Raw genomic sequence first — 14,705 nt, forward strand, 5'->3', positions numbered from 1 at the left:
GACGGAGGCCCCGTCCCCCGTCATCTATCTTCCCGAATATCACCTCAGATTTACTTGTCTGCACGTCCTACCTTCCAGAAAGTGGTTGCTTTTCTGTTCAGAGTTGCTGCTATTCTTTTCTTTGATCTCCTGTTGAGTTCGTAGGTGTTCAGAATGGTTTGATCCCTATCTAGCTGAATTCCTGGGACTAGATGAAATTTAAGTCTCCTACTCTTCTGCCATCTTGCTCGTCCTCCAACGTTTATTCTAGTTTGATGGCAATATAATATAAATCTGGTCATATTGTTTACTTTTTACTAAAATGACTATGTTGTGTCTTCTAAGATTAAGTCTAAGCTCTTTATATTTATACACAAGTTCCTTCAGAAATTCTGGTCCATTTCTATTCAATCTTCACTCCAATAACCATCTGAAGAGCCACCGTATCCTATCATTTTGCTCAACTGCATTTATTTACACGTGTATTGCTAATATCTTTCTGCATTTTCCTGATTGTTAATCAGCACAGAATAGCCAGCACAGCCCTTTTTTCCCCTCTACCTCATACTTGTCATTCGAGACCTAATTCAAGAATCACCTTCAATAAATCCGCCCTGACATCTCTGTGTCAGCTTAGTTTCCTCTTTCTATGTTTTGTAGGGACTTGTATTAAACTACTACTTTAATTTTAGATCTCTCCATTTACTAGGTTGTAAGTATTTGAAGTCAGTTTTTATATGTTTCTCTACATTTTAGCTCTATCAGTTTTCCTTTTATAAAATGTATTCTCAATAAATGTACAATGATGAAATAGATTAATTGGGAAAATAATAAGTACAGGTGATAATTATATATAATGAGAAAAGGAGTGAGGGGAAAGAGTCTATACAGAGAAGTATGCATCAGAGCATTGCTGCTTCTTGCAATATTGACTGTACCTAAATTGTTCCAGGTTCTTGTCCTCCCACTTAGACTGAGGGTGCCTCCATCACCACGATGTCTGTCTTCAATAGCTCTGCCTTGTATCCTCGCTTCCTCCTGACAGGCCTCTCAGGCCTTGAAAGCAGATATAGCTTGATTTCCATCCCCATCTTTCTGATTTATGCCACCTCAATTTCAGGAAACATTACCATCCTATTTATCATCAGAACTGAGCCTTCCCTCCACCAACCAATGTACTACTTTCTATCAATGCTGGCATTTACTGACCTGGGCCTATCCACTACAACCTTGCCTACCATGTTCAGCGTCTTCTGGTTCCATGTCCAGGAGATCTCCTTTAATGCTTGTCTGGTCCAGATGTACTTCATTCATGTTTTCTCAATTATTGAGTCAGCTGTGCTGTTGGCCATGGCCTTTGACCGCTTTGTAGCAATCCGAGAGCCCCTGCGCTATGTGGCCATTCTAACCAATGGTGTAATCATTGGGATTGGGTTGGCAATTGCTGGAAGGGCCTTGGCTCTGGTCTTTCCAGCTTCCTTCCTTCTAAAGAGGCTTCAGTATCATCCTGTCAATATTCTCTCCTACCCATTCTGCCTACACCAGGACCTCATAAAGACAACTGTATCTAGTCGTCGGGTCAGCAGCATCTATGGCCTCATGGTGGTCATTTGCTCCATGGGACTTGATTCAGTGCTTCTCCTCCTTTCCTATAGCCTCATCCTTGGCACAGTGTTGAGTATAGCTTCCAAGACAGAGAGGGTGAAAGCCCTCAACACCTGCATTTCCCACATCTGTGCTGTACTCACTTTTTATACACCAATGATTGGGCTCTCTATGATCCATCGTTATGGGCAGAATGCTTCCCCAATTGTCCATGTGCTTATGGCCAATGTCTACTTGCTGGTCCCACCCGTCATGAACCCCATTGTCTACAGTGTCAAGACCAAGCAGATTCGTGACAGAATCCTCCGGAAATTCAAGCAACAGAAAGTTTAAGTGAAAAAGAATCTAAAACATGCATTTCCTCCCCTTCTTTTTTGTATTTATAAGAGTATTTCATGTTAATGTAGAATTTTGAATTTAAATTTTGCTAATAATATTTTAATTTAAAGATAGTAGATATAAACCTCAATAACAGTAAAACCTGTATTTTCAGTATAGAGAATAAAGACATGGTTTTGTTTTGTCTTTTATGTTGAAATACTAGACAATACGGTCACTAAACCCAGGTTAGTCCATTCTTAGCAGAACTATGATTTTTCTTTTAACAATTACCAGTAAATGCTTGTGAAACTAAGAATCATCAAGTCAACAGTCATTCATTGTTCATTATATGTTGGGAAGTTCCTCAATTTCTGAAGAAAATTTAGATTTTAAGATGGCTTTTGATCTGTCAGTTACTGAGGAAGAGCTGTTAAAGCCTCCAAGCACCAGAGTGGATTTTTCTATTTCTCCTTGTCATTCTATCAGTTTTACCCCAGGTATTTTGATGCTCTGTTGTTAGGTGCATAGATATTAAATTTTGTTATGTCTTTTGGAAATCACTTTATGAAAATATAATGTCCTTTATCCTTGATAGTTTTTCTCATTTTAGTTTGTCTTTTCTGAAATTAATATAGCTTCTCTAGCTTTCTTTTGATTAGTGTTAGCATGTTATGTCTGTCTCCATTCCTTTATTTCAATATATATTTTAGGGGACTAGTTTGCTAAGTACGTTTTTTTTTTTTAAATGTTAACAGCTTTCTGAGATATAATTCACCTACCATACAATTTATCTATTTAAAGTATATAATTCGGGGTGCCTGGCTGGTACAGTCAGTTAAGTGTCTGACTCTTGGTTTCTGCTCAGGTCATGATCTCAGGGTTGTGAGGATCGAGCCCCACCTTGGGCTCTGTGCTCAGTGAGGAGTCTGCTTGAGACTCCTTCCTCCTCTGCTCCTCCCCCCACTCATGGGCATGTGTGCACTCTCTCTCTCTTAAATAAATAAATAAATAAATAAATAAATAAATAAATAAAATCTTATTTAAAAAATAAAGTATACAATTCAATGTTTTAAAATATATTTACAGGGACTTTCCAAGATGGTGGAGGAGTAGGAGACTTTAGTTTTACCTGGTCCCAGGGAATTCAGCTAGATAGCTATCAAAACATTCTGAACACCTGTGAACTCAACCAAAGACCTAAGAAAAGAATTGCTGCAATTCTACAAATAGAAAATTGATTACTTTCTGCAAGAATGACAAGACAGAAAAACACCTCAAAAAAGACAACAAGAGGCAGTACTGACTGCCAGAAACCTAATCAGTATGGATATATGTAAGATGTCGGAACTAGAATTTAGAAAATGATTATAAAGATACTAGCTAGGCTTGAAAAAAGCACAGAAGACACTAGAGAATCCCTTTCTGGAGAAATAGAAGAACTAAAATCTAACCAAGTCAAAAACAAAAGGCTATTCATGAGATGCAATAAAAAATGGAGGCTCTAACTGCTAGGGTAAATAGGCAGAAGAGAGAATTAGTGATACAGAAGACAAAATGATGGAGAATAAAGAAGCTGAGAAAAATAGAGATAAACAACTACAGGATCTTGAGGGGACAATTTGACGGAAAAGTGAGACCATAAAGCAAAACAATATTAGAATAATTGGGATCCCAGAAGAAGAGGAAAGAGAGAGAGAGGGGCATAAGGTATACTGGAGTAAATTAGAGTGGAGAACTTCCCTAATCTGGGGAAAGAAATAGGCATCCAAGTCCAGGAGGCAGAGAACCCCCCTCAAAATCAATAAAAATAAATCAACACCCTGACATATAATAGTGAAACTTGCAAATCTCAGAGAGACACAGAAAATCCTGAAAGCAGCTCGAGACAAGAAGTCTGTAACCTCCAAGGGTAGAAACATTAGATTGACAGCAGACCTATCCACAGAGACCTGGCGGACCAGAAAGGACTGGCACGATATATTCAGGATGCTAAATGAGAAAAATATGCAGCTAAGAATACTCTGTCCAGCTAGGATATCATTCAAAATAGAAGGAGTGATAAAAAGCTTCCAGGACAAACAGAAACTAAAAGAATTTGTGATCACCAAATCAGCCCTACAAAAAATATTAAAAGGGATCCTCTAAGCAAAGGGAGAGCCCAAAAGTAAAATAGACCAGAAAGGAACAGAGACAATATACAGTAATAGTCACTTTAGAGGTAATACAATGGCACTAAATTGATATCTTTTGATAGTTACTCTAAATGTAAATGGGCTAAACGTACCAATCAAAAGACACGGGGTATCAGATTGGATAAAAAAGCAAGACCCATAGATAAGCCAATTGCAGGAGACTCATTTTAGACCCAAAGACACCTCCAGATTGGAAGTTAAGGGGTGGAAAACGATTTATCATGTGAAAGGCTATCAAAAGAAAGCTGGAGTGGTAATCCTTATATCAGACAAATTAGATTTTAAACCAAAGACTGCAATAAGAGATGAGGAAGGACACTATATTAGAATTAAAGAGTCTGTCCAACAAGATCTAAAATTGTAAATATTTGTGCTCTTAACATGGGAACAGCCAATTATATAAGCAAATTAATAACAAAATTAAAGAAATACATTGATAATAAAATAATAGTGGGGGACTTTAACACCCCACTCACTGCAATGTACAGATCATCTAAGCAGAAAATCAACAAGGAAACAAGGGCTTTGCATGACACCGTGGACCAGATGGACTTCACAGATATATTCAGAATATTCCACCCCAAAGCAACAGAATACACATTCTTCTCTAGTGCCCATGGAACATTCTCCAGAATAGATCACATGCTGGGTCACAAATCAAGTCTTAACTGGTACCAAAAGATTGGGCTCATTCCCGGCATATTTTCAGACTACGGTGCTTTGAAAATGGAAATCAATCACAAGAAGAAATTTGGAAAGAACTCAAATACATGGAGGCTAAAGTACATCCTACTAAAGAATGAATGGATCAACCAGGAAATAAATAAAAAAAAAATCATGGAAACCAATGAAAATGAAAGCACAACTGTTCAAAATCTTTGGGATGTGGTAAAGGCAGTGAAGTATATAGCAATACAAATCCTTATCAAGAAACAAGAAAGGACCCATATATACAACCTAACCCTACACCTAAAGGAGCTGGAGAAAGAACAGCAAATAAAGCCTAAACCCAACAGAAGAAGAGAAATAATAAAGATTAGAGCAGACTTCTTGTTAGATGCATCTCCAAAGGCAAGGGAAAGAAAGGCAAAAATGAACTATTGGGACTTCATCAAGATAAAAAGCTTTTGCACAGCAAAGGAAACAGTCAACAAAACCAAAAGATAACTGACAGAATTGGAGAAGATATTTGCAAATTACATATCAGATAAAGGGCTAGTATCCAAAATCTATAAAGAACTTAATCAAACTCAATACCCAAAGAACAAATAATCCAATCAAGAAATGGGCAGAAGACATGAACAGACTTTTCTCCAAAGAAGACATCCAAATGGCCAACAGACACATGAAAAAATGCTCAACATCACTCAGCATTAAGGAAATACAAATCAAAACCTCAATGAGACACCACCTCACACCACTCAGAATGGCTAAAATGAACAAGTCAGGAAACTGATGGATATTGTTGAGGATGCAGAGAAAGGGGAACCCACTTACACTCTTGGTGGGAATGCAAGCTGGTGCAGCCACTCTGGAAAACAGTATGGAGTTTCCTCAGATAGTTGAAAATAGAGCTACCCTACAACCCAACAATTGCACTACTCAGTATTTACCCTAAAGATACAAATGTAGTGATCCAAAGGGGCACCTGTATCTCAATGTTTATAGCAGCAATGTCCACAATAGACAAAGTATGGAAAGAGTCTGATGTCCATTGACAAATGAATGGATAAAGAAGACACACACACACACACACACACACACACACACATACACACACACACAATATACACAACAAAACATATATATATATGTTTATATATAAACACACACACATACTGGGATATTACACAGCCATCGAAAAATTGAAATCTTGTCATTTGCAACAACATGGATGGAACTAGAGGGTATTATGCTAAACAAAATAAGTCAATCAGAGAAAGACAGTTACCATATGATCTCACTGATATGGAATTTAAGAAAACAGAGGATCATAAGGGAAGAGAGGAAAAAAATAAAACAAGGCAAAACCAGAGAGGGAGAAAAACCATAAGAGGCTCTTGATCATAGGAAACAAACTGAGGGTTACTGGAGGGGAGGCGGCTGGAGGGATTGGGGTAACTAGGTGATGGACATGAAGGGGGACGTGTGATGTAATGAGCAGTGGGTATTATATAAGACTGCTGAATCACAGACCTGTACCTCTGAAACAAATAATACATTATATATATATTTTTTAGAATTTTTATTTATTTATTTATTTGACAGAGAGTGAGAGCATAAGCAGGTGGAGTAGCAGATAGAGGGAGAGAGAGAAGCAGGCTCCCCGCTGAGCAAGGAGCCCGATGCGAGGCTCGATCCCAGGACCCTGGGATCATGATCTGTGCCGAAGGCAGTCGCTTAACTGAGTCACTTAACTGAACCACCCAAGTGCCCCAATAATACGTTATATGTTATTAAAAAAAAGAAAAAAAATATGAAGCATAGCATCACTGGTGATTAGAAGAAGAAAGAAAAAGAACGAAAGAGAAAGAAAGAAAGAAAGCAAGAAAGAAAGAAAATCCTGATTCTGAATACTGTTTCCCAAGCTTGGAAAAATTGGCTTATCTCTAGGCAGGAACTATGAGGAGGGCTTACCTCCCATTCTTTCTCTTCAAGATCCCTCTAGTTCTAGATTTCCTCTCATGGACCCCACATATAAGGCCAGGTCACAGAAAATCTGGAGTGATTTTATGTAAGGGATTGGCAAGTCATTCTGGTTCTTTGTGTTGTTGTTTTTTTTTTATTACCATGTTGTTTACCTTGCTGGTATCTGGTCAGTTTTTCCAAAACTCACCTAACTCTCCCTCTCACCCCCATGCTAACCACAATTCAACCTTAAATACTATCAGGAAAAAAATGATGCCCAGCTAGTATTTATAATTTCATGGAGTAGAGTATTCATTAGAACTTTAATGGGAGAGATAATATAATAAAACAAAGACCAGTTGTTTTGAACAGAAATGCTTTCTGCTTCCTGGTTCTTATTAATAGTAAAATAAGAAAGAGTTTAATTTACTAGTAAAAAGAGATCTAAGGAAAGAAATGTGATACTGAAAATTGGTTAAGTGGTTGGACATTGAGACAGACTATGTGGGTTTGAATCCTGTCTTCCCTACTTAATGGACATATGAGTTTGGGAAAGAAATTGTGTCTCCATTTCCTCCTCCATAATAAGCAGGATAATACCTAGTGCAAAACATTGTTGTGAACATTTAAAAGCTAATACTTGTATAACATTTAAAACATTTCCTGATATATAGTAAGAAATTTGTAATGGTTTGTTGATAATAATGTGAACCACTTAACTAACACTCAGTATTCCCAGGCAAGGGTATTTTGTGGAAGTTCATACTGATGGGAATTGTCATGGAAATGTCTCCTAGATTCACTTTTGGAGTTATAGGGGAGTTGATAAATGTGACATCATCTTCCTTCCTAGATTTATTGCCAAAAAAGAACAAAACATACCAATAAAACAAATGGCTTTCAGAACATCATTATTATTCAGTAAAAGCTGTGTAGTATTTCTTGGTTTAGTTTTGCATCCAAACTAGTAAATTGGGCTTTCTAACAATCTTTGCCCTCTCAAGACCCCCAAACTTAACTTACCTCAAAAGCTCAGGTTTTTGGTTGGAGGGGCAGAGCCTTGTGTGGAAACTTAAGGAACTCCTGAATTTTAGAGAGTGATACTGCAATCTGCAATGTCAACCCTGTATTCTTTTGTCAGATATCTTCTTTCATAATTTCAACAGTATATTAAAATTGCTGATATTTCATAGAGCATATTCTGTTTCACTCTCCTAGGTCTATGATAATTTCTAGCTAATTAATTTTCTATATGCTTTTTAAAAAAGTTTATAACACTGTAGATTATAGAAAATGCAAATATAGTACAGAGGGCTTTCATATAAACATATACATAATTTCCCCATCAGTAACATTTTATACTAGTATGGTCATTTGTTATAATTAATAAAACAATATTAACTTAAGTTCATATTTTATTAAAGTTCATGCTATTCAGATTCCTTTAATTGTACCTAATGTTCTTCTTCTCTAGTGGGATCCCATCCAGGATACCAAATTACATTTACTAGTTATATCTACTTAGGTCTCTTAGGTTCTCTTGACTGTGACAGTTACTCAGGCTTTTCTTAGTTTTGATTACTTCAGTTTTTAGAAGTACCAGTCAGGTTTGAGGTGCACCTGGGTGGCTTAGCTGGTTCAGCATTCAACTTTTGGTTTTGGTTCAGGTCATGATCTCATGGATCTTGGAATTGAGCCCCGCGTTGGGCTCCCTGCTTTGTGGGGAGTCTGCTTGAAGATTCTCTCTCTTTGCCCCTCATCCCTCACTCTCTCTGTCTCTCTCTTCCTCTCAATCTTTCTCAAATAAATAAAAAAGTTGTTAAAAAAAAAAAGAATGCTAGTCAGGTTTTTGTAAAATATCCCTCAATTGAGATTAGTCTGATTATTTCCCCCATGATTAGACCAGAGTTATGTGATTGGGGAAGAAGATCAATGAGGTAAAATACTATTTATGTCAAAATACATCAAGGGTACATACTATCAACATGGTTTATCACTGTTGATACTGAGTTTCATCACCTGGCTGAGGTATTATTATTTGTCAGGATTCTCTTTCTTCTCCATTTCCAAGTTATCTTTCTGCAAGTAAGTTACAATGTGTAGCCCACAAATTAAACAGTGAGTGAGTAGTTATGCTCCCTCTCCTTGGAAATGCAGCATCCTCATATATTGTTTGGATTTTTTTTTTTTTGCATGAGAGATAATCTATTCCCCCATTTGTTCAATCATTTATTTTTATCACTATGGACTCAAATATTTATTTTATACTTTAGGTTGTAATCCAATACTATATTTTGTCACATTGACCAGCTTTGGCTATTGGGAGCTCTTTCAGTTGGCTCCTTGTTCCTTTACTTACCCCCATAATTGTGCATTCTTTTTTTGGTGGGAAGGGTCACTTCTTTACTTTCTGGGACCATAAGATGCTACAGGTATATCCCGTATATCACCTGCCCCAATCTTAGAATGCCATATTTCTCCAAGGATTACTGATACCTTTAATTGGATAATGGTATTAGAAACAAAGTTTTGGGTGCTGGATGTACTTTTCTTCTGGGGTGTCATTGGTTTAAGACCCTCTCAGCTGGCAGAGCAAGGAAATGCTAACCTGTGTATGTACACATATCTATAAATATCTATCATCTCTTTATCAGTCATGTTTCTATCATCTGTCATCTATCTAAAACTAAACACAGTGATGTCTATAATCTGTTACCACATGAATTGAGGGAGTTCTCCTTGATTCCTTGTTTGCTGTGTGTTATTATAAATATGTGTTGTTGTCATTTTTTTAAAAAATATTTTTCTTTAACCATTGATATGATCAATATGATTTTTCTTCTTTAGGCTGAGGTTCTAGGTTACATTGTTTGCTTTTTGCACATTGAATCAGTCTTGTATACCAAGAATAAACATTTGGCCAATGTATACTTATTTTGGTAAATTGTTAGCTTTAATTTAATAATAATTCATTGAGGATTTTTGCATCTGTTCATGAGAGACAATTTTGAGACATAGTCTATACATATATATATTTTGGACATCTTTAAATGACTTTGGTGTTAGGGTATGTCCACCTTCATAAAATGAGTATTTTTTATGCTTCTATAATCTGGAAGTGATTTTAGAGAATTGACATAATTTCTTCCTTTAGGGTTTGGTAGGATTCATCAGTGAAACCTTCAGAACGTATTTTTTTAAGGTTATTAATTAGTTATGCAATTTATTTAATAAATATGGAGATATTTAGGTATTTAGAACTGCAAATTTTCTTCTCTTGGCTTTATATCATTTATATATATCCAGTTGATCATTGAACAATGAGTTTGAACTATGTGGATCCCCTTAAATACAATACAATACTATACATGTATTTTATCTTCCTTATGATTTTCTTAATAACATTCTCTTTTCTCTCTTTTACTTTATTGTAAGAATACAGTATATAAAACATACAAAAAATAGGTGTTAAGTGACTGTTTATATTATCAGTAAGGCTTCAAGTCAACAGTAGGCTATTAGTAGTTAACTTTTGGGGGTGTCAAAAGTTATAAGTGGATTTTTGACTGCATGGGGGTGGGAAGACAGTGCTCTAGTTCCTGTGTTGTTTGGGATCAAGACCCCAACAACACAGGGATTGGGGGTGTTGACCCAACATATAGGAGGTAAAGATATTTTCAATGCTGTCACTGCTAGCCTGCTTGACTTTTAGTTGTATGGAATTTACATAATGGAAACTTGGGAGATGGTTGGAGACAATGAACGTTATGAGTATAAAAGACATGGTTAAGACCAGAATATAAAGTAGTCATTACATCAAAAACTAATGATGTACTGTATGGTGACTAACATAACATAATAAAATAAAATAAATAAAGTAGCCATTAAAATTTTAATAGGGAATATCATTACTTACAGATTAGCATATCTGAATCTTATCAATCAGACCAACTGGAAATATGTATGAACTTTCCCTCAAAAAGCAGGACACTGAATTTAGTTTCTTTGAGGAATCCTGTTGGTAATTCTGTGTGCTTTTCAAGGTAGGGGGTCACATATTGGATGGAAACTTAAAATCAACTTATAAAAATAATTTATAAATGTAAATGTATCAATCTTTATTTTGTGCATTTTATTTTTAAATATTACTAAATTTGAGTTGTACTTAAAATGAAACACAACATCCAAATTAAGGAAAACCCTGGAAATAATGCTGTGGATGTTCTTTTGACAAAAGAAGCCATCAAAAACTCAGAATGTACATCTTTCTGTCATGTGCTCAAGGTGCTCACAGGAAATAAATTCTTCACATAATTGAATTTAGAGATCCTTTGTTTCCTTCCATTAATTCCTTTTGGAAAGTGTTTATTGAAGTCTCTAGTCCATGCTCCTTGCTGAAAGATAATCTTCCATGCTTCCAAACCCTGAAGATACATGTTCTGGCTCAGTCATGTTGCAGAGTTGTCCAGTCATTTTTGTACCATCAGATGGTGAACACACCATCAGGAAGTTAGTTCCTAGCCTCCTGAACAGTTGCTTTTATGTTCTATTTCATGATTTTTTCTTATTTAAATTCAATTAGCCCATGTATAGTACATCATTAATTTTTTGATGTAGTGTTCAATGATTCATCAGTTGTGTATAATACCCAGTGCTCATCACATCATGTGCCTTCCTTAATACCCATCACCCAGTTACCCCATCTCCCCACCACTTCCCCTTCTGCAACCCTCAGTTTATTTCCCAGAGTCAAGAGTCTCTCATGGTTTGTTTCCCTCTCTGATTTCTTCCCATTCAGTTTTCCCTCCCTTCCCTTATGATCTTCTGCCCTATTCCTTATATTCCACATATGAGTGCAACCATATGATAATTGTCTTTCTCTGCTTGACTTATTTCACTTAGCACAATACCCTCCAGTTCCATCCATGTCGATGTAAATGGTAGGTATTCATTCTTTCTGATGGCTGAGTAGTATTCCATTTTATATATAAACTGCATATTTCTTATCCATTTATCTGTTGAAGGACATCTCAGCTCCTTCCACAGTTTGGCTATTGTGGACATTTCTGCTGTGAACATTGTGGTGCAGTTGCCCCTTTGTTTCACTACATCTGTATCTTTGGGATAAATACCCAGTAGTGCAATATTTCATGGTTTTTTTATGTACACATCAGTTTCTGCTCATTACAAATTCAGGAAGAATAATAAAAGGATCGTTGATCCCCAGGAGTCATGGAGGAGATATGTCCCTATAAGATTATACAAAATACTTATAAGAATATCCAGCAAATTCTTGTAAAAGTAGGGGGACTTTGAAAATTTATTTCCTACCTGAACTTGTCTGAGATTCATCTACTTTTGCAAAGCATGAAGTTCCAAAGGACGCATATATGTTACAGTCCACAAAGAAAGAGGGCTTTGGAGAGGCAGAAGTGGTGCTATAGACAGAAGTTTGCCTAAATACACTTAACACACACACACACACACACACACACACTCCACAACACAACACACACCCTCCCAATCTGATGAAACATGACTCAAAACCACTGTTAGAATTCTATATATCCAAGCTTCTCTTAAAAACAAGATTTTCATTCTTTAACACAAGTATTGTTTTCAGGTATGCTCACTTCATGCTTCTCCAGAAAGGGAGGTGGTGGCACACTGAGGGCACATAGTGCCTACAGGGTTTTATGAAGAATAAGGAAAAAGATGCTAAAATGAAAGGTAAAAGCTGGAGTCATTTTTTTTTAAACGCACTAAATATCCCAGGATTGTCCCCAGTGAGATCAGATACATTTAAGTTTTTAACAGAAATCTATGAAGATCTTTCTTATTTTACATTCAAATTTAGTTCTTTGTTTCAGGGAAAGCAAGGCAATTGACATAAACTAAGTGTGCCAGCTGGAATACTATCCTATTTTCAAACACAGAGTCATGGAGGTTCACTAAATCTCCATACTTAAAAGGTAAAAGGCTTTCAGTGGGATGTTTTCCCTAGTGCAATGGAACCTCATATTCAGAAAACTATGCACTCAACACCATTAGGGAGAGGAAACATTGAGATTTAAGAACAGAAAGCATTCTCCAAAGTTTGTTCCTTTAGGAGCTGCAAGATCTCTTGATATGAGGAGGATTTAAAAAGATAATCAACCTAGAGTAGAGTCAGACTTAACTTCTTTCCATTCTACCCACACCCTCAAGAACTAAGGAAACAAAAGACTCTACTTTGAGGAGAAAACACGATCACACACTCACGAATCTGCTTCGTTCTCACACCGTAGATAATAAGATTGAGGGCAGGTGGGAGGACCACATAGAGATTGGCAACCAAGATGTGGACATAACGGGGAACTTTTTTGCCAAATCTATGGGTGAGGAAGGAGAAGAGAGAAGGTGTATAGAAAACACACATGACCCTAACATGTGACCCACATGTACTTAGAGCTTTGTGATGAGCTTCTCAAGATGGGAGGCAGAAAACTGCATGGAGGATGTAGGCATAAGAGATTCCAACCAATGCCACATGCAAAATAAGAAAAGAAGCCACAAAAAGCCCATAAATGGCATTAACTCGAATGCTAGCACAGGCCAACTTGGAAATGCCCATGTGCTCACAGTAGGAGTGGGCAATAATTCAAGTGTCACAGAAGGGCAGACGATGGGTTAGGTAGAGAATGGGCAACATAAGCAGGACAGGGCGCATTATAATACCCACACCAATGCCTGCTAGCACTCGGGGTGTCAGGGTGGTTGTGTAGCGGAGTGGTACACAGATAGCCACATAGCAGCCAAAAGCCATAGCCAGGAGAACAGCAGACTCCATTCCTTTAAGGGTGTATATCAGAAACATCTGAGCCACACAGTCTCCAAAACCAATTTCTTGTGCCTTAAACCAGAAGATACCCAGCATTCGGAGCACTGAGGATGTGAAGAGGGCCAGACCTATGGCTGATAAGATGGCTAGAAAGTAGAACATAGGATCCCGCAGAGTACGGTCAGACCAGATGATCAGCAAAATCATAGCATTGCCCAACAGTGCCATTAAGTAAATGGAGCAAAAAGGCAGGGAGATCCAGCATGGGAACTCTCAAATCCTGGGATGCCTGTCAGAAAAAAGGTGTCTGGATGGAAAGTGGAAGTGTTTGTGCGGAACATCTTGCCACTGATGAGATGAGAAGTAGTTGACTACCTCTAGAAGGAAAAATAAGAGCTATAAATGCATATCTCAAAACTTTCCAGTAGACTTAAGTTTTATCTGTAGTTTTCTTATTATAGAAGCCAATGCTGGGGGACCTGGATGGCTCAATCACTTAAGTGTCCGACTCTTGATTTTGGCTCAGGTCATGATCTCGAGGTGGTGAAATCAAGCCCACATAGTGCTTGGGGCTGGGCATGGAGCCTGCTTAAGAGTCTCTCTCTCCTTCTCCCTCTGCCACCCCCTTGCCTCTCTCTCTCTCTCAAAAACAAAACAAAACAAAACAAAACAAAAAACTAATGCTAAAGCTTGAGTTCAAAGTAATATGTAGGAACAGACTTAGCACTCTTCAAATGGAAGGAACATTAACTTTATGAAAGGTCTCCCTCTCAAGTTTGGACAATAATATCTTATATTCCTTTGCTGAAAGTCCATATAAAACCTGGAACGAATTTGAAAAACATAGAAGGGCTTATATTTATACTGAGATATCAATCTTCTTTGAAAACAAAATTCACTTTATCTAAACACATCAACACAAAATCACCGAACAACAGATCCAGACACCTGCACACAGAATGTGACAATATAATAAGAATATAAGTGTACCTAGACCTGTAGAATGATAGTAAATGCAGCAAGATTTCTTTAACCAGTTTGTTCAGTATCAATTATTACATTGATACGTATTTAGAAAACCAGATCCAAAATGAAGAACTGTGCTTCATTAATACATCCCTCTGTATTTACTCATATGCCCCCACAGACATGCTGTGCTG

The 14,705-nt window shown here is 37.1% G+C and overlaps 1 protein-coding gene and 1 pseudogene across 1 annotated transcript; one reads left to right on the forward strand and one right to left on the reverse strand.

The window, feature by feature from the left end:
- The first annotated feature begins 972 nt into the window (after window positions 1–972).
- On the forward strand, window positions 973–1,917 carry LOC112818224 (olfactory receptor 51G2-like). The gene has a single exon (XM_025865414.1). It carries the CDS (start codon window positions 976–978, stop codon window positions 1,915–1,917), a length of 942 nt encoding a protein of 313 aa, XP_025721199.1. The 5' UTR covers window positions 973–975.
- An 11,010-nt stretch (window positions 1,918–12,927) lies between these two features.
- On the reverse strand, window positions 12,928–13,886 carry LOC112818226 (olfactory receptor 52J3-like; annotated as a pseudogene).
- Window positions 13,887–14,705: the final 819 nt, after the last annotated feature.

Source organism: Callorhinus ursinus, unplaced genomic scaffold (genome assembly GCF_003265705.2).
Source record: "Callorhinus ursinus isolate GAN/ISIS: 27379988/994484 unplaced genomic scaffold, GSC_fseal_2.0 scaffold702, whole genome shotgun sequence".
NCBI lineage: Eukaryota > Metazoa > Chordata > Mammalia > Carnivora > Otariidae > Callorhinus > Callorhinus ursinus.

Excerpts from the sequence above, each read along its gene's own strand:
- LOC112818224 (XM_025865414.1), top strand. The coding sequence starts at position 976 with ATGTCTGTCTTCAATAGCTCTGCCTTGTATCCTCGCTTCCTCCTGACA.